At 40.7% G+C, this 23,820-nt stretch overlaps 1 protein-coding gene across 1 annotated transcript in view; it reads left to right on the top strand.

Annotated features, from left to right (window-relative positions):
• The first annotated feature begins 492 nt into the window (after positions 1 to 492).
• ME2 (malic enzyme 2) overlaps positions 493 to 23,820 on the top strand; it is a 54,241-nt gene continuing 30,913 nt past the window's right edge. The window contains exons 1-3 of the mRNA XM_060029074.1: positions 493 to 717; positions 14,215 to 14,334; positions 21,729 to 21,862. Of these exons, the coding sequence (XP_059885057.1) occupies positions 14,227 to 14,334; positions 21,729 to 21,862 (242 nt within the window). The 5' untranslated portion in view covers positions 493 to 717; positions 14,215 to 14,226. The remainder of the gene's footprint in view (positions 718 to 14,214; positions 14,335 to 21,728; positions 21,863 to 23,820) is intronic.

The following is a 23,820-nucleotide window of genomic DNA, read 5'->3' on the forward strand; positions in this document are numbered from 1 at the left end:
CTCTGCAATCCTCTCCCTGCCTCCACTGGCTGTCCAGAACCGACCCAAAGTCCCAGCCTTCCTCTCTTCTCGGGATCGGAGACTGGTACCCGTCGACACGCCCCACCCCACCCCATTCCCGGCCTCGCCCGCGCCTGCGCAGAGCCTCTTCTCGCGCGAAAACGCAGCCATCACCCCCAACCATACCGCCAGCCGCGGGAAGGCGAAGTCTGCGGTAGCCAGCCCCAGGTCTTTTCGTGGGGCGGCGGTATTCGTCTTATATCCGGACTCCCCCCACCCTACACGACCCCTCTCTCACTCCTTGGGGTCGGGCCCTTAAGGGCATGCACCTGGCCCTAAATGATAACCTCTACCCACCAAACAGAGGAAGGTACTGGGAGGCTGGAACGCGGGTGCGCCAGTCGCGAAACCTCAAAGCGGAGCCCCGCCCCTCAAGGCTGGCTTCCTGCCTCCGTATTGGTCTGCGCGCCCGTCAGTCTCCCCCCATGGGGCCGCGCCGGCTGTACTCCCTGTTCCCTCTTCTCAGTACGCGGATTTACTGGCTGCCTCGGCTATTATCCATCCGACCCAGCCATTCCGATCCTGACCTGGAGCCGGCTCCGGAAAGCCTCGAGAAGGGGGGGGCCGAACTCGGCCGGAGCTGAGCATCGTCTGGGTGGGCTGCGGGACCGCGGCCTCTCCGCAGGCAGCACCACCTGTCGCCTGGCTAGACGTCGGGTAAGGCTCCGCACGGCTCGCAGCTGCGGGCGGCCTGCCGCGGCGGGGCCCGGGCGGGAGTTCCGGGATGGGACCGGGCGCCGGCCTCCTCACCCCGGCCCGGGGAGCCGAGCGCGGACCCGCCGCCGGCCTCCGCGCGTGCGGCCCTCAGGGTCCCAGCTTGGCGGATGGGAGGGCGGGGTGAAGGGAAGGGGTTCGTCGAGTCCCGGCTGAGACCGTGGGGAACGGTGGGGTCTCGCCACCCCCTGTTTGACCGTGGGCGGCTCTTCCCTGGCGCACGGTTTGGGAACGCGACTTCCCGGTCGAGACTCGCTCGTCCCAGGGCGCCCCCCCTTCCCAACCTGGAGTAAGGCCCTGCGGCTTCCTTAACAGGAGCATCTCTTATACCGTTTACTCCCGCGCCCCTTAAAGACCGATTTTGTCGCTCCAAATCCTTTTATCTAATAGTTCTCTTTTTCTGCAGGGGTGAATTAATGGCAGGACTTAGGCATTTTGTTTGTGTGTTGTGATTGTTCCTTGCTTTAAAGGACGTTTGTTGCAGGCTAGAAAGTTCTAAGATTGGAACGGTTCTGTCCATTCATGTGAAATGACATCTGTGGACCAGGATTGGCAGGTGTTTCTTTGACGCTGGTGATACCCATTTATGCTTGTGTGGTGTTACACTGAGGTCCCGGATTTGACTTTCTTGGTCCCGAAGATAATTCTAGAAAATTTCCGTTGCCGTTTGGTGAGAAGAAGCTTAATCAAAATAACAGACCTCAACAGAAGTGCTTCCTTACAAAACGTGTTATCGCATATCTGTTTGATTTACCTTCTTAATGTTTGTGGCAGTCACTTCAAAACAAAACAGTTGATAGCACTGTTATTTCTTTTAGTGTTGCAACTGATAACATGGAAGCACGTATTAATTGTTAATCAGGAGCCGAGTGCTGTTTTCTGCAAGAATTATCTCAAAGTAATGCCCTGAAGTTGGTACTCTTTATTATCTTCAGGTTACAAATGAAAATTAGAAAGGCTAAGTAACTTACCCAAAATCACAGGTTTTACGTGGCAAAGCCTGGATTCGAACTCAGGCAATCTAACTTAATAACTCCAGCCTCCTCTTAAGCTTGTATGCTCCTTAAGCACTGTTCATGCTGTAAAGCTAAGTGCAGTGTTGTGCTCCTAAGTTTTGATCTTTAGTTGCCAAGCATTCTGGAAATTAGAGAAGAAACAGTCATTACCTTACAACACCCCCACATACACAGCTGTGTGTGTGCGCGTGTGTGTATACACATATATATACACACACTATAGTAGTTACACAAATGATAGGTAAATATATATTGTGTAACCACTATAACTATTTGAGTTATGTTACATGGTTTGCAGAAATAAAGGAAAAATGTTTAGCGTTATCTTCTAATAGTGGACCTTTAAATAGTCAACTGTGAGCAATGATTTATAATCTGTTATCTGATTCTTTTATGGTAGCTATAAAGAATTAAAAGTTAGGCATAGGGCTTCCCTGGTGACGCAGTGGTTGAGAGTCCGCCTGCCGATGCAGGGGACATGGGTTCGTGCCCCAGTCCGGGAAGATTCCACATGCCGCAGAGCGGCTGGGCCCGTGAGCCATGGCCGCTGAGCCTGCGCGTCCGGAGCCTGTACTCCGCAACGGGAGAGGCCACAGCAGTGAGAGGCTCGCGTACCGCAAACAAACAAACAAACAACAACAAAACTACTACAATCTACCATCCCCATCCTTTCAAAACAACAAAAAAAAATTTTTACCACCAAAAAGGGAGGAAGATAATTACAACATGAAAACGAAGACAATAAATTTAGTATTATGAAAAACTATACTGGGGCTTCCCTGGTGGTGCAGTGGTTGAGAGTGCTCCGCAACGGGAGAGGCCACAACGGTGAGAGGCCCGCGTACCGCAAAAAAATAAAATAAAATAAAATAAAAATAACTGCATGCGTTACTTGAATATTTCATTGCAAAAGTCATATAGTTATAAAAAAAAAAAAACTATACTGAAACCATGCACCTCAGATTGGAACTTGAACCCACATGGCCGGGACTCAAACCTGGCCAAAAGCCAGATTGGGACTTGAACCCACGAGGCCAGGACTCGAACCCAGGGAAAACCCACAGTCTTCCAACTGAGATCACACACCTGGTTTCAGGACTTAATGAAGCTCAGGTTCCTGATGTCTCATCGCAGAAAGAATTCAGTGAGAGACAAAGTGATAGGTAAGAAATGGATTTATTTAGAGAGAGACACACTCTGCAGAGGGAGTGTGGGCCGTCTCAGAAGGCGAGACGCCTTGGGAGAAATGCACTCAACAAACAGAGTGTGGGCCATCTCAGAAGGTGAGAAAGGCACCAGGGTATGGGGTTGTCAGTTTTTATAGTGGTGGGTAATTTCATAGACTAATGAGTGGGAGGAGTATTCCAGCTGTTTCAGGAAGGGGTGGGAATTTCCAGGAATTGGGCCACCGCCCACTTTTTGATCCTTATGGTAGCCTTGGAACTGTCATGGCACCTGTGGGTTTGTCATTTAGCTTGCTGATGCTAAATGTCATTTAGCTTGCTGATGCTAAGTTAGAATGAACTTTTACTGGGGCTCAAGGTCTAGTGGAAGTCGTCCTGTCTGCCATCTTGGACCCATTTGGTTCTAATCTGCTTATGTCACGTCCTTGGGCTATGTCATTCTTTCAAAGGTTGTGCCCTGCCCCCTTCCCTCCTATTTCAATACTACGTTGTCCTAGTTTTTCTCATTTGGTTATAGACTAGTGAAAAACGTGTCTCAGACAGACACCAATTCAGAGACCATTTGGGAATGACTGGGTGACATAACTGATTCCAAGCTGGTAATTAGCTGCGTCCAGATTCAGACTGACTGCAGAGCTTGTGCTCACTGTACCTAGTCATGACCTCTCTCTAATTTTGGTCTCTATTACATTGAACTTCTGCTTTCTGCCCCCCAGCTAGGGGGCCAGGGAGAGTATTCTCCAGCAGTCAGTGGCCTAGCAGTTTCAGTCCCAGTCCAGTTTATAAACACCACCCAGAGAGTAAATTCACTAACCCCCAGGGCAAGGCAGGATGAATGACACACCAGAGGGAGAAACCACAGGCATACCTCAATAGCCAGGAAGCTCAAGTAAGCAGCTTGAGTTTTCATATTTGTTCAAAATGGGAAGCCCCACCTTATTTTGTTTCCTGTTTTTACTTCATTCATTTTTACAGTTCCTCCATCCTGTCTGTATAACATGAGGAGTTAGGTGTGGGTTTTCCCCATTTTGTCCAGTTGCCTCCAGCTGCTATTAAGCCTGCTGTCTGTCTGTCTGTCTCTCTCCTTAGTCCTTGGTTCTATTTTTGGCAGAGATTGGTTTTTCTCCTTAAGTTTTTTAACTATGCCTACTTGTTTTAAAGACACTATTAAAATTACTTTTATATTTTATTTTACTCTCTATCACTTAGTCATAAAGTAATCATTTGAGTGCTGTAACACTTTACTCTTTAAGTCTTTAATACTTTTCTGCATCTATTCTCTCATTTGATCATTATAGTTACCTATGAGGTAGATTTAACAGGTAATCTTTATTTTACAGACTAAATTCAGTATTTGATAGAAGCGAAATTTTAGCCAGGAGCTGAAAATAGAAGATTTTATATGTCAGAATGCTGATCTTAAGTTAACTACTGAAGGGAAAAACTTCCTTCCTACTCACAGACTCAACTCTTCTGGCCACCAAATGTGTTTTTTCCCCACACCCAGGAGTTCTCCAGCTCTAGGCAGACACTGACGGGGTGTGCTACAACTTAATTCTAACACTGTCTACCTGGTGGTAACTTCGGATCCCACAAGTTAGGGACTCAGCCCGGAAAGACTGCCCCCACTTCAGATGCCAATCGCAAGCCCCAGGTTTTGACCTATCCTTACCAACCAGCTGTAAATCAGGGCTTCCCACAACCCCTTACTCAGGTTAGATCATTTGCTGTAATGGCTCACAGAACTCAGGGAGACACTTTACTTATATTTACCGGTTTCTTATAAAAGGATACAACTCAGGAACAGATGGAAAAGACACATAGGACTAGGTATTGGGGGTGGGGTCGGGCAGGGCATGGCGCATCCTTGCCCTCTGCTCTTGCCACCCCCCAGCACCTAGATGTGTTCACCAACCTGAAAGTTCATCAACTCTCCTTGTTCAAAAGTTTTTATGGATCTTAATCGCCATCGTTCCCACCCCCTTTCCCAGGGGAACTGGAGTGGTACTGAAAGTTCCCACTCTCTAATAATCACTTGGTCTTTCTGGTGACCGAGGTTCTGTAGTGGCCTCACCCTAAGTCACCTCATTAGCATAAACTCAGGTCTGATCAAAAGGGGCTGCTTATGAATAGCAAAAGATACTCCTGTCACTCAAGAAATTCCAGCAGTTTTTAGGAACTCTGTACAAGATCTGGGGACCAAGCCCAAATATATTTCTTATTACACCACAAGTACTAATTGCAAAGTGTATTTTTCTCAGATAGTCTTTGATTTTAAATAAAGTAAAAGGTATTCCATACTGTTGTAGATTTTCCTACCTCACCAATATGCTGCAATACTAATCCAGTCTTTTGGTACCAAAGTTTTAATTGTGATAAATAATGCTTTCTCTCCTGGAAGAACCACACAAACATGATCAGGGCTGCACTTTCAATTTCTGCCTTTTCAGCATTTATTTTGAAATAATTTGAAAGACGTGGTTGTATACATCATACTTCTTGGCCCCTTAATACTTCACTGTGTATTTTCAGAAAAGGATACCTCTTACATATGGTTATCGAACTCAGAAAATTTTAAATTATACAAGACTTTTACGTAAGTTACAGTATATCTCCCAGTTTTGCCAGTTATCCCAGTAATATCCTTGATGGCATTTTGGGGGATCAGGTTTTGCATTTAGTTGTCCTATCTGTTCGGTCTTCTTTAGGTTGCATTGGTTCTTTAGTGTTTTTCATGGCATTTACATTTTTGAAGAAAACCAATCAGTTATCTTATGGTGTCTCTCATGATTCTTTTTTATTATCATTATTGAAATACATTTGACATGAAACATTGTGTAAATTTAAGGTGTACAACAGGTTAATTTGATACATTGTAATATTGCCATTGTACTGATAATTAGCACCTCTGCAATATATTGGTATAGGTATATACCTATACCTATAGGTATAATTACCTAATTATAATTTCTTTTTAGTGGTTGGAATAATTAAGTTCTAGTCTCTTTGCAAGTTAGATGATGATAATACAATATTGTTGTCTGTGTTCACTATGCATTAGAGCTCTAGGACTTATCTCTTAGGCCTCTTGTTGAAAGTTTGTACCTTTAAACAACATCTGTCCTATCCCTTTCCCCAATTCCCGTCTCTCATGATTCTTGATGTGCTTATGATCATTTAGATTTCTTGTTTTGTGCCCATATTTAGGTACCATATTTATATGAAATATCCAGAATAGGTAAATACAAAAATACAGAAAGCAGACTGGTGGTTGCAATCACTGGGGGAGTGGGGAAAACTGCTTACTGGGTGTGGTATTTCCTTCTGGGATGATGAAAATGTTTTGAAACTAGATAGAGGTGGTTGTACAACATTATAGATTTTCTAAATCCCTCTGAATTGTTTATTTTAAAAGTTAATTTTGTTATGTGAATTTCAGCTCCATAAAAATTAACTTAAAATCCTAATGTAGATGATTTTGCTGCACCCCCATATACAGCCCATGGATTTCTCAACAAATAGAAATTCCATTTAAAAACTATTGCATGATAATTATAATGGTTTATGATGATTAAAGAAATAAATGAGCGTTGCAAATTGATATTTGGTAGAAGAATTGATATGCAGAAGAATCTATTATATTCCCATCAGTAAATATTTAACGTTTAATGTCTTATGTAGTTTTCCATTTTGAAAAATTCTCATAATGTTTGCGATGGATGTGAAAGGACAAAAACATGTTTTCAAGACAATTCGCCTGATTTTTAAATATTACATAACAGGTTTTCTAAAAACAAAAAAATTTTAGTACACTGAATTTAAATATTGAATATTACTAATACCTTAAAATATGACGTCTAGATTAAGAATCTGGATGGCTTCACTTCCTCTGAAAGTGTGTGCTCCAGGCTTTTCTATTATTTACATTTCCACCTTCAACCTAAACTCTCCCACACCTGTTTACATTGAAATCACTTCCATGAAAACACTTGCTGTTTACTAGATGTTTCATACCTTGCCACACTTGTGTGGATTAGAAAAAGGGTAAATATTTGGCACACTGTAGTAGGTAATACATAAAGAGTAGCAATGATTATTATCCAAGGACTTAGACTGTTGTCAGGAAAAGTGAATTTTTGCCTTCACCTTATGTATTTTATAATCCCTTACAACCTGTAGAAACATAAATGTATTTTTTAAACATCTTTATTGGAGTATAATTGCTTTACATTGTTGTGTTAGTTGCTGCTGTATAACAAAGTGAATCAGCTATATGTATACATATATCCCCATATCCGCCCCCTCTTGCGTCTCCCTCCCACCCTCCCTATCCCACCCCTCTAGGTCGTCACAAAGCACCCAGCTGATCTCCCTGTGCTGTGCGGCTGCTTCCCACTAGCTATCTGTTTTACATTTGATAGTGTATATATGTCAATGCCACTCTCACTTCGTCCCAGCTTACCCTTCCCCCTCCCCGTGACCTCAAGTCCATTCTCTACATCTGGGTCTTTATTCCTGTCCTGCCCATAGGTTCTTCAGAACCTTTTCTTTTTTTTTTTTTTAATTCCACATATATGTAGCATACAGTATTTGTTTTTCTCTTTCTGACTTACTGCACTCTGTATGACAGATTCTACGTCCATCCACCTTACTACATATAACTCAATTTCGTTTCTTTTTGTGGCTGAGTAATATTCCATTACATATGTGCCACATCTTTATCCATTCATCTGTCAGTGGACACTTAGGTTGCTTCCATGTCCTGGCTATTGTAAATAGTGCTGCAATGAACATTGTGGTGCATGACTCTTTTTGAGTTATGGTTTTCTCAGGGTATATGCCCAGTAGTTGGATTGCTGGGTCATATGGTAGTTCTACTTTTAGTTTTTTAAGGAACCTCCGTACTGTTCTCCACAGTGGCTGTATCAATTTACATTTCCACCAACAGTGTAGGAGGGTTCCCTTTTCACTGCACCCTGTACAGCACTTATTGTAGATTTTTTGATGATGGCCATTCTGACTGGTGTGAGGTGATACCTCACTGTAGTTTTGATTTGCATTTCTCTAATGATTAGTGATGTTGAGCATCCTTTCATGTGTTTGTTGGCGATCTCTATATCTTCTTTGGAGAAAGGACTATTTAGGTCTTCTGCCCATTTTTGGAATGGGTTGTTTGTTTTTTTGATATTGAGCTGCATGAGCTGCTTGTATATTTTGGAGATTAATCCTTTGTCAGTTACTTCGTTTGCAAATATTTTCTCCTATTCTAAGGGTTGTCTTTTCGTCTTGTTTATAGTTTCCTTTGCTGTGCAAAAGCTTTTAAGTTTCATTAGGTCCTATTCGTTTATTTTTGGTTTTATTTCCATTTCTCTAGGAGGTGGGTCACAAAGGATCATGCTGTGATTTATGCCACAGAGTGTTCTGCCTATGTTTTCCTCTAAGGTTTGATAGTGTCTGGCCTTACATTTAGGTCTTTAATCCATTTTGAGTTTATTTTTGTGTATGGTGTTAGGAAGTGTTCTAATTTCATTCTTTTACATGTAGCTGTCCAGTTTTCCCAGCACCGCTTATTGAAGAGGCTGTCTTTTCTCCATTGTATATTCTTGCTTCATTTATCAAAGATAAGGTGACCATATGTGCGTGGGTTTATCTCTGGGCTTTATGTCCTGTTCCATTGATCTATATTTCTGTTTTTGTGCCAGTACTGTAGCTTTGTAGTATAGTCTGAAGTCAGGGAGTTTGATTCCTCCAGCTCCGTTTTTCTTAAGATTGCTTTGGCTGTTCGGGGTCTTTTGTCTTTCCATACAAATTGTGAAATTTTTTGTTCTAGTTCTGTGAAAAATGCCATTGGTAGTTTGATAGCGATTACATTGAATCTGTAGATTGCTTTGGGTAGTGTAGTCATTTCACAATGTTGATTCTTCCAATACAAGATCATGGTATATCTCTCCATCTGTTTGTATCTTCTTTAATTTCTTTCGTCAGTGTCTTATAGTTTTCTGCATATAGGTCTTTTGTCTCCTTAGGTAGGTTTATTCCTAGATATTTTATTCTTTTTGTTGCAATGGTAAATGAGAGTGTTTCCTTAATTCCTCTTTCAGATTTTTCATCATTAGTGTATAGGAATGCAAGAGATTTCTGTGCATTAATTTTGTATCCTGCAACTTTACCAAATTCATTGATTAGCTCTAGTAGTTTTCTGGTAGCATCTTTAGGATTCTCTGTGTATGGTATCAGGTCATCTGCAAACAGTGACAGTTTTACTTCTTTTACGTTTTGGGTTCCTTTTATTTCTTTTTGTTCTCTGATTGCTTTGGCTAAAAATTCCAAAACTATGTTGAATAATAGCGGTGAGAGTGGGCAACCTTGTCTTGTTCCTTATCTTAGTGGAAGTGGTTTCAGTTTTTCACCGTTGAGAACAATGCTGGCTGTAGGTTTGTCATATATGGCCTTTATTATGTTGAGGTAAGTTCCCTCTATGCCTACTTTCTGGAGTTTTTTTTATCATAAGTGGGTGTTGAATTTTGTCAGTAGCTTTTTCTGCATCTATTGAGATGATCATATGGGTTTTATCCTTAAGTTTGTTAATACAGTGTATCACACTGATTGATTTGTGTATAGAAGAATCCTTGCATTCCTGGGATAAACCCCACTTGATCACGGTGTATGATCCCTTTAACGTGTTGTTGGATTCTGTTTGCTAGTATTTTGTTGAGAATTTTTGCATCTATCTTCATCAGTAATATTGGCCTGTAGTTTTCTTTCCTTGTGACATCTTTGTCTGCTTTTGGTATCAGGGTGATGGTGGCCTCGTAGAATGAGTTTGGGAGTGTTCCTCCCTCTGCTATATTTTGGAAGAGTTTGAGAAGTATATGTGTTAGCTCTTTTCTAAATGTTGAATAGAATTCGCCTGTGAAGCCATCTGGTCCTGAGCTTTTGTTTGTTGGAAGATTTTTAATCACAGTTTCAATTTCAGTGCTTGTGATTGGTCTGTTTATATTTTCTATTTCTTCCTAGTTCAGTCCCGGAAGGTTGTGCTTTTTTAAGAATTTGTCCATTTCTTCCAGGTTGTCCATTTTATTGACACAGATTTGCTTGTAGTAATCTCTCATGATCATTTGTATTTCTGCAGTGTCAGTCTTTACTTCTCCTTTTTCATTTCTAATTCTACTGATTTGAGTCTTCTCCCTTTTTTTCTTGATGCTACTGGCTAATGGTTTAATAATTTTGTTTATCTTCTTAAAGAACCAGCTTTTAGTTTTATTGATCTTTGCTATTGTTTCCTTCATTTCTTTTTTATTTATTTCTGATCTGATCTTTATGATTTCTTTCCTTTTGCTAACTTTAGGGGTTTTTTTGTTCTTCTTTCTCTAACTGCTTTAGGTATAAGGTTAGGTTGTTTATTTGAGATGTTTCTTGTGTCTTGAGGTAGGATTGTATTGCTATAAACTTCCCTCTTAGAACTGCTTTTGCTACATCCCATAGGTTTTGGGTCGTCGTGTTTTGACTGTCATTTGTTTCTAGGTATTTTTTGATTTCCTCTTTGATTTCTTCAGTGATCTCTTGGTTATTTAGTAATGTATTGTTTAGCCTCTTTTTCCATCCCCTCTCTTTCAGTCTGTATGTGTCCCTAGGTCTGACGTGGGTCTCTTGTAGGCAGCGTATGTACACAGGTCTTATTTTTGTATCCATTCAGCCAGTCTATGTCTTTTGGTTGGAGCATTTAATCCATTTACATTTAAGGTAGTTATCGATATGTATGTTACTGTTACCGTTTTCTTATTTGTTTTGGGTTTGTTATTGTAGGTCTTTTCCTTCTCCTGTGTTTCCTGCCTAGAGAAGTTCCTTTAGCATTTGTTGTAAAGCTGGTTTGGTGGTGCTGAATTCTCTTAGCTTTCGCTTGTCTGTAAAGGTTTTAATTTCTCCATCGAATGTGAATGAGATCCTTGCTGGCTACAGTAATCTTAATGTAGGTTTTTCCCTTTCATCACTTTAAATATGTCCTGCCACTGCCCTCTGGCTTGCAGAGTTTCTGCTGAAAGATCAGCTGTTAACCTTATGGGCATTCCCTTGTATGTTATTTGTTGCTTTTCCTTTGCTGCTTTTAATATTTTTCCTTTGTATTTAATTTTTGATAGTATGATTAATATGTGTCTTGGCGTGTTTCTCCTTGGATTTGTCCTGTATGGGGCTCTCTGTGCTTCCTGGACTTGATTGACTATTTCCTTTCCCATATTAGGGAAGTTTACAACTATAATCTCTTCAAATATTTTCTCAGTCCCTTTCTTTTTCTCTTCTTCTTCTGGGACTCCTATAATTCGAATGTTGGTGTGTTTAATGTTGTCCCAGAGGTCTCTGAGACTGTCCTCAATTCTTTTCGTTCTTTTTTCTTTATTCTGCTCTGCAGTAGTTATTTCCACTCTTTTATCTTCCAGGTCACTTATCCATTCTTCTGCCTCAGTTATTCTGCTATTGATTCCTTCTAGGGAATTTTTTATTTCATTTATTGTGTTGTTCATCATTGTTTGTTTTATTTTATTTTATTTTATTTTATTTTTTTTTTTTTATTTTATTCTTTATTTCTTCTAGTTCCTTGTTAAACCTGTCTTTTATTTTCTCCTTCTATTTCCAAGATTGTGGATCATCTTTACTATCATTACTCTGAATACTTTTTCAGGTAGGCTGCCTATTTCCTCTTCATTTGTTTGGTCTGGTGGGTTTTTACCTTGCTCCTTCATCTGCTGTGTGTTTCTCTGTCTTCTCATTTTGCTTAACTTACTGTGTTTGGGGTCTCCTTTTCTCAGGCTGCAGGTTTGTAGTTCCCATTGTTTTTGGTGTCTGCCCCCAGTAGGTAGGGTTGGTTCAGTGGGTTATGTAGGCTTCCTGGTGGAGGGAACTGGTGCCTGTGTTCTGGTGAATGAGACTGGACCTAGTCTTTCTGGTGGGCAGGACTGCATCTGGTAGTGTGTTTTGGGGTGTCTGTGAACTTATTATGATTTTAGGCAGCCTCTCTGCCAATGGGTGGGGTTGTGTTCCTGTCTTGCTAGCTGTTTGGCATAGGATGTCCAGCACTGTAGCTTGCTGGTTGTTGAGTGAAGCTGGGTCTTAGCGTTGAGATGGAGATCTCTGGGATAGCTTTTGCCGTTTGATATTATGTGGAGCTGGGAAGTCTCTGGTGGTACAGTGTCCTGAACTCGGCTCTCCCACATCAGAGGCTCAGGCCTGACACCCTGCTGGAGCACCAAGAGCCTGTCAGCCACTCGGCTCAGAAGAAAAGGGAGGAAAAAAAAGAAAGAATAAAGTAAAATAAAGTTATTAAAATAAAAAAAATTATTAAAATTAAAAAGTAATAAAAAAAGAGGGCTTCCCTGGTGGTGCAGTGGTTGAGAGTCCACCTGCAGATGCAGGGGACGCGGGTTCGTGCCCCTGTCTGGGTGGATCCCACATGCTGCGGAGTGGCTGGGCCCATGAGCCTTGGCCACTGAGCCTGCGCGTCCGGAGCCTGTGCTCTGCAACGGGAGAGGCCACAACAGTGAGAGTGAGAGGCCCACGTACTGCAAAAAAAAAAAAAAAAGAAAAAAGAAAAAAAGAACAACCAAACTGAAAAACAAATCCACCAATGGTAACAAGCGCTAAAAGCTATACAAAAAAAAAAAAGGACAGACAGAACCCTAGGACAGATGGTAAAAGCAAAGCTATACAGACAAAATCACACAAAAAAGCATACACATACACACTCACAAAACGAGAAAAAGGAAAAAATATATTTTTTTAAAAAAAAAAGGAAGGAAAAAATAAATCTACCGATGATGATAAGCTCTAAATACTAAACTAAGATAAACATAAAACCAGAAACAAATTAGATGCAGAAAGCAAACGCAAGTCTACAGTTGCTCCCAAAGTCCACTGCCTCAGTTTTGGGAACATTTGTTGTCTATTCAGGTATTCCACAGATGCAGGTACATCAAGTTGATTGTGGAGATTTAATCTGCTGCTCCTGAGGCTGCTGGGAGAAACTTCCCTTTCTCTTCTTTGTTCACACATCTCCCGGGGTTCAGCTTTGGGTTTGGACCCGCTGCTGCGTGTAGGTCGCCTGAGGGCGTCTGTTCCCCGCCCAGACTGGACGGGGTTAAAGGAGCAGCTGATTAGGGGGCTCTGGCTCACTCAGGCTGGGCGGAGGGAGGGGTACGGAATGCGGGGCGAGCCTGCAACGGCAGAGGCCAGAGTGACATTGCACCAGCCTGAGGCATGCTGTGTGTTCTCCCAGGGAAGATGTCCCTGGATCACGGGACCCTGGTTGTGGTGGGCTGCACAGGTCCCACACAGGAGGGGAGGTGTGGATAGTGACCTGTGCTCGCACACAGGCTTCTTGGTGGCTGCAGTAGCAGCCTTAGCGTTTCATGCCCATCTCTGGTGTCTGCGCTGATAGCTGCGGCTCGTGCCCTCTTCTGGAGCTCATTTAGGCAGTGCTCTGAATCCCCTCTCCTCACGCACCCGGAAACAATGGTCTCTTGCCTCTTAGGCAGTTCCAGACTTTTCCCGGACTCCCTCCCTGCTGGCTGTGGCTCACTAGCCCCCTTCAGGCTGTGTTCACGCAGCCAACCCCAGTCCTCTCCCTGGGATCTGATCTCTGAAGCCCCAGCCTCAGCTCCCAGCCCCCGTCCGCCCCGGCGGGTGAGCAAAGGAGCCTCTCAGGCTGGTGAGTGCCGGTCGGCACTGATCCTCTGTGCAGGAATCTCTCCACTTTGCCCTCTGCACCCCTGTTGCTGCGCTCTCCTCCGTGGCTCCCAAGCTTCCCCCCCACCCACTGCCCGTCTCCGCCAGTGAAGGGGCTTCCTAGTGTGTAGAAACTTTTCCTGCTCCACAGCTCCCTCCTGGAGGTGCAGGTCCAGTCCCTATTCTTTTGTCTCAGTTTTTTCTTTTTTCTTTTGCCCTAGCCAGGTAAGTGGGGAGTTTCTTGCCTTTGGGGAAGTCTGAGGTCTTCTGCCAGCGTTCAGTAGGTGTTCTGTAGGAGTTGTTCCACATGTAGATGTATTTTTGATGTATTTGTGGGGAGGAAGGTGATTTCCACATCTTACTCTGCTATCTTGAAGGTTCTGCCAACATAAATGTATTTTGAAAAAATTTTTTCAGTTGTGGGAAGTGAAGCTTTCTAAATATGCTTTTGAAAACTGATCCCTGATATTCATGCAGTTCTATAATATGTTTCTCATCATCTTTATTTGCTTTGTTTTTCCCAGGTGAGAGAAACGATGTTGTCCAGGTTTAAAATAGTTGCCACTCCTTGTACTCTGGCATGTCGTCATTTGCACATAAAAGAGAAAGGCAAGCCACTTATGTTGAACCCAAGAACAAACAAGGTTAGTAACATTAATTCTAACACACATTTTCTCTCTTCCTGGTAAAGGTTTGATATATTTTAGACTGATAAAGTATGAAATTTTTGTATTCTGTAGCTTTATACTGAAACTGTTCGGAAGTGTGCATGAACTTTTCTCTTTTCTCCGCACTGCGACAATTATGGCTGCTTTATACCTCCCAAATTTCACCCTCACAGTTTCTACCACCCAAGAAAGATTGAGTTTATTTCCTAGTTCTAGCTCAAAAGCAAAACAAAACAAAAACCCAAGAGTAGCATATTGGCCAGAACTGTTGGCCAGATGCAGTATATTTAGATTTATCCCGTTTAGTCATATTGTCATTTTTATAAATGTTTGGTAATTTCCTAATCCCTGATGGATTATTCTAACTGCCCTTGGAGGGAAAGAAATAGAAGGGGCCTTTTATTTCCCCCCCTAGTATGCTTACCTGCACACTGAAGAGTCTAGTTAAGGGATTTTTATCAATATTGACTCATGTGGAGAAATGGCATGTATCTAAAGGAAAATAGCTCAAGATCAGCCGAAGTGTAACTGAAAGTAGCGTCCAGCTGCTCGCTGCTCAAAAGCCATTAAAGAGGCAAGATTGATGGAAAGTTAAGTTTGCTTTATTTTGGATGCCAGCAATGAGGGGGGAGGGCAGATGCCCGTCCAAAGGCATACACGCCCCCCACAACCAGTGGGCAAGAGCTTTCATAGGTCGAGGGAGGCGCCTACGTGCAGAAGCAGCACAGTCAGCTCTGACAGTCATCTTGACATTGGTCGTTGGTGGTCCAACCAGTGTCACTTTGATTGTTTTAGGTACAGTTAATCTTCAGTTCCAGGGTCGGTTCTCATTTCTTTGAGGCCAGTTCTCGCAATTGTGGCAGCTTATGTCATGGCTACAGCCTGGTCATCACATAGTTAACTTCTTCCACCTGGTGAGTGTTTCAGTATCTATAAGACAGCCCCCAGGATACAGCTCAGAATGTTATCTGTAGCCCTTAAGGAGGGACTAAAGGGCATTGACTATGCTTAACGACTAAACTATTATTATGTGGTCTCCTTTGACTGAGGACCTGGGGGTGGGCAAAGACCATAGGGTCCTGCTCTGTTGCAGAGGGAGGTACACTTCTGTGTAAATTGGGAGGGCATTGCGGTTATGTAGATGAGCAAAAGAGGTTTGGTGGAACAAGTGGCATTGGAAGACAGAAAAGAGTAGGAGAAGGGCAGGTGAGAGGAAGGTTGTTTCTGCTGACTGTTAAAGAGCTAATCAAGACATCTATTTTAAACTATGTTGTCTTCACTTACACCAGGCCAGCAAATTTAAGAATTTTATCAACTATTAACGTAAATACTTAATACATAAAATTATTTCTTTAATAATCATTTTAATCTCTACTGTACATTATAAATAAAACACTTTTGAGTGTCTCTTAAATCTAAATGGGAGATAGGCAGTGAAACCATGTGTAGCTACTCATTTATCTTTGGCAATAGGATAGGTAAAGCACTTTTAAATGAACACAGTTCATTTAAAACTATATAAAAATACAGGAGTTTTAACCCCTTTATATTTTCCAGCCTTAGATAAAATCTTGTAAGGAGCAACATGAGGCACAAAGGATTTAGTGATTTGAGTCTTCTCCCCCTTTTTTCATTATAAAAGTTCATCAATTTTGTAGGTCTTTACAAAGAACCAACTTTTCGTTTAATCTTTTAATTTTTCCAATTGTTTTTTTCTATTTTATTTATTTATTTTCACTGTAATCTTTATTATTTCCTTCCTTCTTGCTTCAGGTTTAGTTTGTTCCTTTTTCCCCCTAGTTTCTTAAGATGGAAGGTTAGGCAATTGATTTGAAATCGTTCTGCCTTTTAAAGTTACATTTACAGCTACAAATTTCCCTTAGCATTATTTTCACTGTATCCTATAAGTTTTGGTATGTGTGTTTTAATTCATCTGGAAGTATCTTCTAATTTCCCTGTGCTTTCTTCTCTGACCAATTGGTTTTTAGGAGTGTGTTGTTTAATATCAAAGTATTTGTGAATTCCCCAAATGTCCATTATTAATTTCTTTTATTTTTAATTTTTTAAATTTATTTAATTAATTAATTTATTTATGGCTGCATTGGGTCTTCGTCGCCATGCGCGGGCTTTCTCTGGTTGCGGTGAGTGAGGGCTACTCTTCATCATGGTGTGTGGGCTTCTCAATGCGATGGCTTCTCTTGTTGTGGAGCACGGGCTCTAGGTGCACGGGCTTCAGTAGTTGTGGCACGCGGGCTCAGTAGTTGTGGCTTGCAGGCTCTAGAGCGCAGGCTCAGTAGTTGTGGCTCACAGGCTTAGTTGCTCCGTGGCATGTGGGATCTTCCTGGACTAGGGCTCAAACCAGTGTCCCCTGCGTTGGCAGGCGGATTCTTAACCACTGTGCCACCAGGGAAGTCCCCCATTATTAATTTCTAATCTCATTGCATTGTGGTTGAAGATCATACTTTGGGTGACTTAAATCCTTTCAGATTTATTGAGGCTTGTTTTATGGCCTGATGAATGGTCTGTCCTGGGGAATATTCCTTGTGCACTTGAAAAGAATGTGTATCCTGCTTCTTTTGAGGGGAGTGTCTGCTAGGTCTAGTTGCTTTATGGTGTTGTTCAAGTCTTCTTTTTCCGTGTTGATGTTCTGTCTAGTTGTTTTCTCCATTATTGAAAATGAGATATTGACATTTTCAGCTTGTTGAATTGTCTTACTCCCTAATTCTGTCAGTTTTTGCTTCATGTATTTTGTTATCTAACAAAATATGTTTATAATTGTTGTATCTTCTTAATGGATTGATGCTTTCAGCAAAATGCCCTCCTCTAGTAACATGTTTGTTTCAAAGTCTATTTTGTCTGTTACTAACATAGCTACTCCAGCTCTCTTTTGGTTACTATTGACATGGTGTATCTTTTTCCATTCTTTTACTTTCCACCTATTTGTATCTTTGAAACTTGCCACCTATTTGTATCTTTGAATCAAAGTGTGTCTGTTGTAGTCAGCATATGATTGGATCATGTTTTTTTATCCATTCTTCCAATCCTTTTAATTATAGAGTTTAATCCATCTACATTAGTGTAATAACTAATAAGGTATGATTTATGTCTGCTATTTTGCTATTTGTTTTAAAATGTCTTATGTGCCTTTTGTTCCTCTTTACTCTATTGTTCCCTTCATTTGTATTAAATTTTCTATGATGCCATTTAAATTCCCTTGTCTTTTCTTTTCCTGCCTATTTCTGAGTTATTTTCTTAGTGGTTTGCCCTGGGGATTACAATTACCATCTTTAAAACAGTCTAGTTCAGTTTGATACCAATTTAATGTAAACAGTACACCAAAATTTTGCTCCTGTAGAGGTCCATCTCCTTCTTTTATGCTGCTTCGTCATACAAATTACAGAGTACAAATTACATTTTATATGTTGCATGACCGTCAACACAGATTTATAATTACAGCTTTATGTAATTGTCTTTTAAATTGGGTAGGAGAAAAAAAGACCTACAAACAAAAAGTACATTTATACTGTCTTTTATATTATGTAGTCATTTTATCCGTGTTCTTTGTTTCTTTGTGTGGATTTGAATTATTGTCTAATGTCTTTAATTTAGGCCTGAAGGACTCCCTTTAGTATTTCTTGTGAGACGAGTCTGTTAGCAATGAATTCTCTGTTTTTGTTTATCTGGAATGTCTTAATTTCTCCATTTATTTATTTATTTATTTATTTATGGCTGTGTTGGGTCTTCGTTTCTGTGCGAGGGCTTTCTGTAGTTGCGGCGAGTGGGGGCCACTCTTCATCGCAGTGCGCGGGCCTCTCACTATCGCAGCCTCTCCTGTTGCGGAGCACAGGCTCCAGATGTGCAGGCTCAGTAATTGTGGCTCACGGGGCTAGTTGCTCCATGGCATGTGGGATCTTCCCAGACCAGGGCTCAAACCCGTGTCCCCTGCATTGGCAGGCAGATTCCCAACCACTGTGCCACCAGGGAAGCCCAATTTCTCCATTTTTGAAGGATGGATTTGTAGGATTTAGAAATTCGTGGTTGACAGGTTATTTTTCTTTCAGCACTCTCTATGGCCTCCGTGGTTTCTGATAAGAAATCAGCTGTTACTCTTTTTGAGGATCCCCTGCAGGTGATGAGTCACTTCTCTTTGCTTTCAGATTTCTGCTGTCTCTGGCTTTTGACAGTTTGAATATGATGTGTGTAGGGGTAGAGTTCTTTAAGTTTTTCTTGATTGGAGCTATTGAGCTTCTTGGATGTGTGGATTAATGCTTCTCATCAAATTTGGGAGGTTTTTTAGCCATTATTTTTTCAAATATTCTCTAGCCTTTTCTCTCCTCGCCTCTGGGCCTCCTGTTATGTACGTGTTGGTACTCTTGCTGGTCTCTCAGGTCTGTTCATATTTATTCCTTATTTTTCTTTTTGTTTGTTTGTTGTTGTTTTTAATTTTTCCTTTCTATTTCTCAGACTGGATTATCTCAGCTGACCAATCTTTAAATCTGATGGTTTTTTCCTTCCACCACGCAAGTCTGCTTGTTGAGCCCCTTTAGTGAATTTTTTATTTCAGTTGTTGTAGTTTCAATTCCAGAATTTCTATTTAGTTCCTTTTTTATCTTCTCTGTTTATCAGTATTCTCTATTTAGTAGGATGTCATTCTCACACTTCTTTTTAGTTCATTAGACAATGTTTTTTTTTAGTTTTTTTGATATATTTAAAATAACTAACTTTTTTCTTTTTTTAAATTGAAGTATAGTTGATTTACAATGTTTCAGGTATACGGCAAAGTATATTCTTTTTCAGATTCTTTCCCGTTATAGATTATTACAAGATATTGAATATAGTTCCCTGTGCTGTACAGTAGGTCCTTATTGTTTATCTGTTTTTTATATAGTAGTGTGTTAATCCCAAATTCCCAATTTATCCGTCCCCTAGAATAACTAAAGTCTTTGTCTAGTAAGTACAATGTTTGGGCTTCCCCAGGCAATTTCAATTAACTGCCCTTATTTCCTGTATATGAGTCAGACTTTATGTGTTTTGTTGCTGTTGTTGTTTGTTTGTTTATTTTTTGCTTGCCTTATGATTTTTGGTTGAAAACTGGGCTTTTAAAATAATGTGGCTGCCCTGGAAACCAGATATTCATTCCCCCCAGTCGTTTCTGAACTAATTCCTTCTTCTTGTTATGTATGCCTACTGAAGTCTCTGCTGTGTTAACTTAGTGATCAGCCAGTGATTAAACAGAAACTGAAATACCTAGAGCCATTAAATCTCCCATTCTTTGCCAGGGGGCTTTGTGTACCTGCTGGGGTGTGCCTTCAGGACTCAGCCAGGCAGTTTACAGCTACGCATCAGCCTTCACTTCCTGTTTGCACAGAGCCTCAAGGTTAGCCAGAGGTGGGAGCTTAGGGCTTTCTCAGGTCTTTCCTGGACATGCGTACAGCTGTGCATATGACCTTCTAGGTTCTCAGGAATATGTCTCAGCATTTCAGAGTTCCCCATGGACATCTCATTTCTCAGCTTTTCCTTTTCAGCTTTTTGGTTATTAGCCTATTGTTTGCCCCAACTGTTACCTACTGCCTTGGGGAGCTGCTATGTTAAATAATTGCCTCTGATTGTTTTCAACAGACCCTTCTGGCGGGAAAGGCTGTTCACACTGCCTGAGCTCCAAGTCAGGTCAAATAAAGACAGCCTTGCAGATAGGGTCTTCCAGGTCAGATAATAACAGTTTCCTGGATATGGGGCTTTAGAGGAATCTCCAAACCCTCCTGCCTTCTCCAGTGACTGCCAGGCTCTGATTTTCAAAGCGATTGTTTCACAGTGATTGCGTTTTCAAGGTTACTGTGGAGCTGGGGAGGGGAGCTAGGAACAAGGCAAGTTAAAATGCCATGAAGCTTGCTGTTCTCACTGAAATTCAGCAGTTTTTCTTGAATAAATGCTCTCCAACTGCTGAAAGCTTTGGTTAATTTCCAGAATTCTGATCATTTGGCCAGGGTTCTTGTTGCTTTTATGGAGGAAAAGATTTTTAGAAGTCCTTTCTCTGGCATTTTTACTGACATCATTGATTAAAAAAAAAAAAAAAATTTAACCCATAGCTGAATACCAGAAACTGAAAAAGAATTTATTACATAGGTTAATTTTTCTTAAGTAGCATTCTTCCTTCCCCCTCCCTCTGTTCAGCCTCACTCCTTTCCAGTCACGGTAGCCTCTTAGTTTGGTTTGTGTTCTTTCAAACTGTATTCTGTTGATTTCATTTTTAACGTATGCATATATCTGTATATAATATGTACTTTACGGGGGTTTTCTAAACATAATAATTAACAGTGAATTTGTTTTGATTTTCAACTTGACTTTTTCTCCTAACTGTGTATCTGGGAGATCTTTCTACTGCACACTTAGAGATACATGTTTAAGTGTGTTTATGGAAATACCATAGGTTGCTAACTCTTCCATAATTGATGGACTTTTAGTTAGTTTGTAATAGGCAAGAGAACTGGAAACAGTGCTACAACTAATCTCTTCATATACGCGTCTCTATATATGAATATATCTCTAGGATAACTAACTAGAAGTAGAATTGCTTTGTGTGCATTCAAGATATGGAAGCGACCTAAATGTCCATCAAAAGATGAATGGGTAAAGAAGATATATGTACACACAATGGAATATCATTCAGCCATAAAGAAGAATGAAATTCTACCATTTGCACCAATATGGGTGGACCTGGAGTATTATGCTCAGTGAAATAAGTCAGACAAAGGCAAATACTGTGTGATGTCACTTATATGTGGAATCTAAAAAACAAAACAAGTGAATGGATATAACAAAACAGAAACAGACTCACAGATATAGAGAACAAACTAGTGGTTAGGAGGAGAGGAGAGGCAAGGGGAGAGGGGCAAGATAGGGGTAGAGGATTAAGAGGTACAAACTACTTTGTATAAAATAAATAAGCTACAAGGATATATTGTACGGCACAGGGAAATATAGTCATTATTTTATAATAATTTTAAATGGAGTTTAATCTATAAAAACATTGAATCACTATGTTGTACACCTGAAACTAATATTGTAAGTCAACTATACTTCAGTTAAAAAAATAATAAAGTATGTGCATTTTAAAAAAATCTAAGAGTACTTTGAAATTGGCTTTCAAAGCCTAAACCAGTTTATAGTCCAGCAATGGTATGTGAGAGTAATTCTTTTACCATACCCTCCCCAGTACTAGATATGATCAATCTTGTAAATTTATGAAAGTCCGGGCAAAAATGATATCTTGTTGATCTTTTTAAGTTTATGTTTAAATTGTGTTTGGTAGGAGGCACCATTGCTACCCCTGTAAGTAATAATTTTTAATCCTTTTGTTTTTTCCTTTTTAGGGGATGGCATTTACATTACAGGAACGACAAATGCTTGGTCTTCAAGGACTTCTACCTCCCAAAATAGAGACACAAGATATTCAAGCCTTACGATTCCACAGAAATGTGAAAAAGTTGAATGGCCCTTTGGAAAAGTAAGAGTTGATTAGATGTTTAGTTTTTTTATTGGTGTTCTGATCAGAAAAATTGGGAGTATTATGATTATTATCGCATGAGAAATATACAGTCTCAATGAAACTTTTGTTTTAGTCAGTTGGTTTATAATGATTGTTTCCTTCACTTATTTTCACTATTGTAAAATTTAGCAGAAATCAATATTTTATGGTTAAAATCACAGAGCATTTCAGGTTTGAATGGAATGTTAGAAGCAGAGGCTATCACCTAATTTGCACCCATTCTATTCAATAACTTTTACTGATCCCCTACTTTGTGTGTGCCATTGCTAGCCACTGAGGATATAAACTGGGTGATAGATAGGGTGGCCATGTAATATATCGTCCAATCCCAGACACTTTGGGGAGTAAAAAAGAAGTAACTGAAACTGTCCCGGGCAAATTAGAATGTATGGCTACCGCAGTAACTCACAGCCTAGCCTGCCTTCTAGGAGCTCATCAATAGATGGCTATACTATGACTGTCATTGTATAGCACAGTGAGAAAAAGGGACCTGTAGAGTACCTTCTGAAAATGTGAAGAGGGGTGCCAGCCGAGCTAGGGGAGTCACTTCCTGGAGGAAGTGATGCCTGAGCTGAATTTGAAACAATATGTTACAAGGAGCAGGCAAAATGAGAAAGAAGGGCAGGGTATTCTGGTAGAGGGATCAGTCTGACTGTAGAACTAAAAATATTTATTGGGTTTATAAAATATAGGGGATTATTGGATATTGGTGACTAGTGAGAGTGGTTTCTTTACATTATGGGGCATATATATATACATGAAAATATATATAGTCTCGAACTCATGTTACCATGGAGGGAAGACAAAGTCAAGAAGTGGCGTGAGAGTTAAAGAAGAGGGAGGAGAGTGTTAACGGGACCTGAAGACAGGAAAATCTGAAGTGTATATATGTGTGGTGGGGGGCAGGGAATGACAGAAAAGGACCCCAGAGAGTGTGCCAACTGAGCTGCATTTGGAGAGCATGAGTAGAGGACTGTGCCTGGTCAGAGGGTGTTCCAGGCAAAGGGTGTGTCGGCGTATGCTGCAACTCCAAGGTCAGAGTTGTGGTGCATTTGAGGAAGTGAAGTAATTCAGTATGAAGATGAGGCTGGAAAGTAGTCATTGAGGTCTAGTTAACTATTTTAGGAGCTTAAGCCTATTAAACTGGCATTTGGAAGCCATTCAGGGAGAATAGAAATGATCAGAGGTATGTTTTTAAGAGAAGAATAGGATTGGAGCAGGGGAACAAAATTGTGAGAATAGAGACTACAACACTGTAAAACATCTACACTCCAATTAAAAAAAAACTAACTTTACTATATTTATTTTTAATTTTTTTCAACAATACCTCTGTGCTCTTTTAATCTTTGGTTACTTATTCTCTAGTTTTTAGCTTAATGGTTTGTTTACTAAACAAACATAGAAGCTTTAATCCTAAAATAAAAAAATAAAATAAAGGCTGTTGCTTTGATGCCTGTGGTGTTAATAAGGTTTGAAAAAAAAAGGTTCTTGAGGTAGCCCAGGTGAGAAGTGACGGTGGCTTGGGCTGGGTGGGGATGGAGGGAGGAAATAAATATTTGAAGGGTATTTCACAGGTAGTCTCTGTGGGACATACTGATTTATTAGGTTGGGGTGGGGGAGGGTGGGAGAGGAAGAAATCAAGAATGGACCCTGGATGGATTCCCATTTGATCAGATGATAACAAGAGGAGAAACAAATGTGGGGAAAAGACAATGAGTCTGTTTTAGACATATTTAATTCAGTGTGATTACTGGTTTTTCAGGCCAACATCTCCCTGTTTTCTAACCTTTATTCTTTAAAAGCTGTTATTTATATATTTATGTGAATTGACCATTGCCTCCTTTTGTGCTACCTGTGTGCCCTGTATAGAACTTAAAATGCCTATAAGCCTCCTGGATTATAAGCTCCATGAGGGA

This window comes from Delphinus delphis, chromosome 13 (assembly GCF_949987515.2).
Source record: "Delphinus delphis chromosome 13, mDelDel1.2, whole genome shotgun sequence".
Lineage (NCBI taxonomy): Eukaryota > Metazoa > Chordata > Mammalia > Artiodactyla > Delphinidae > Delphinus > Delphinus delphis.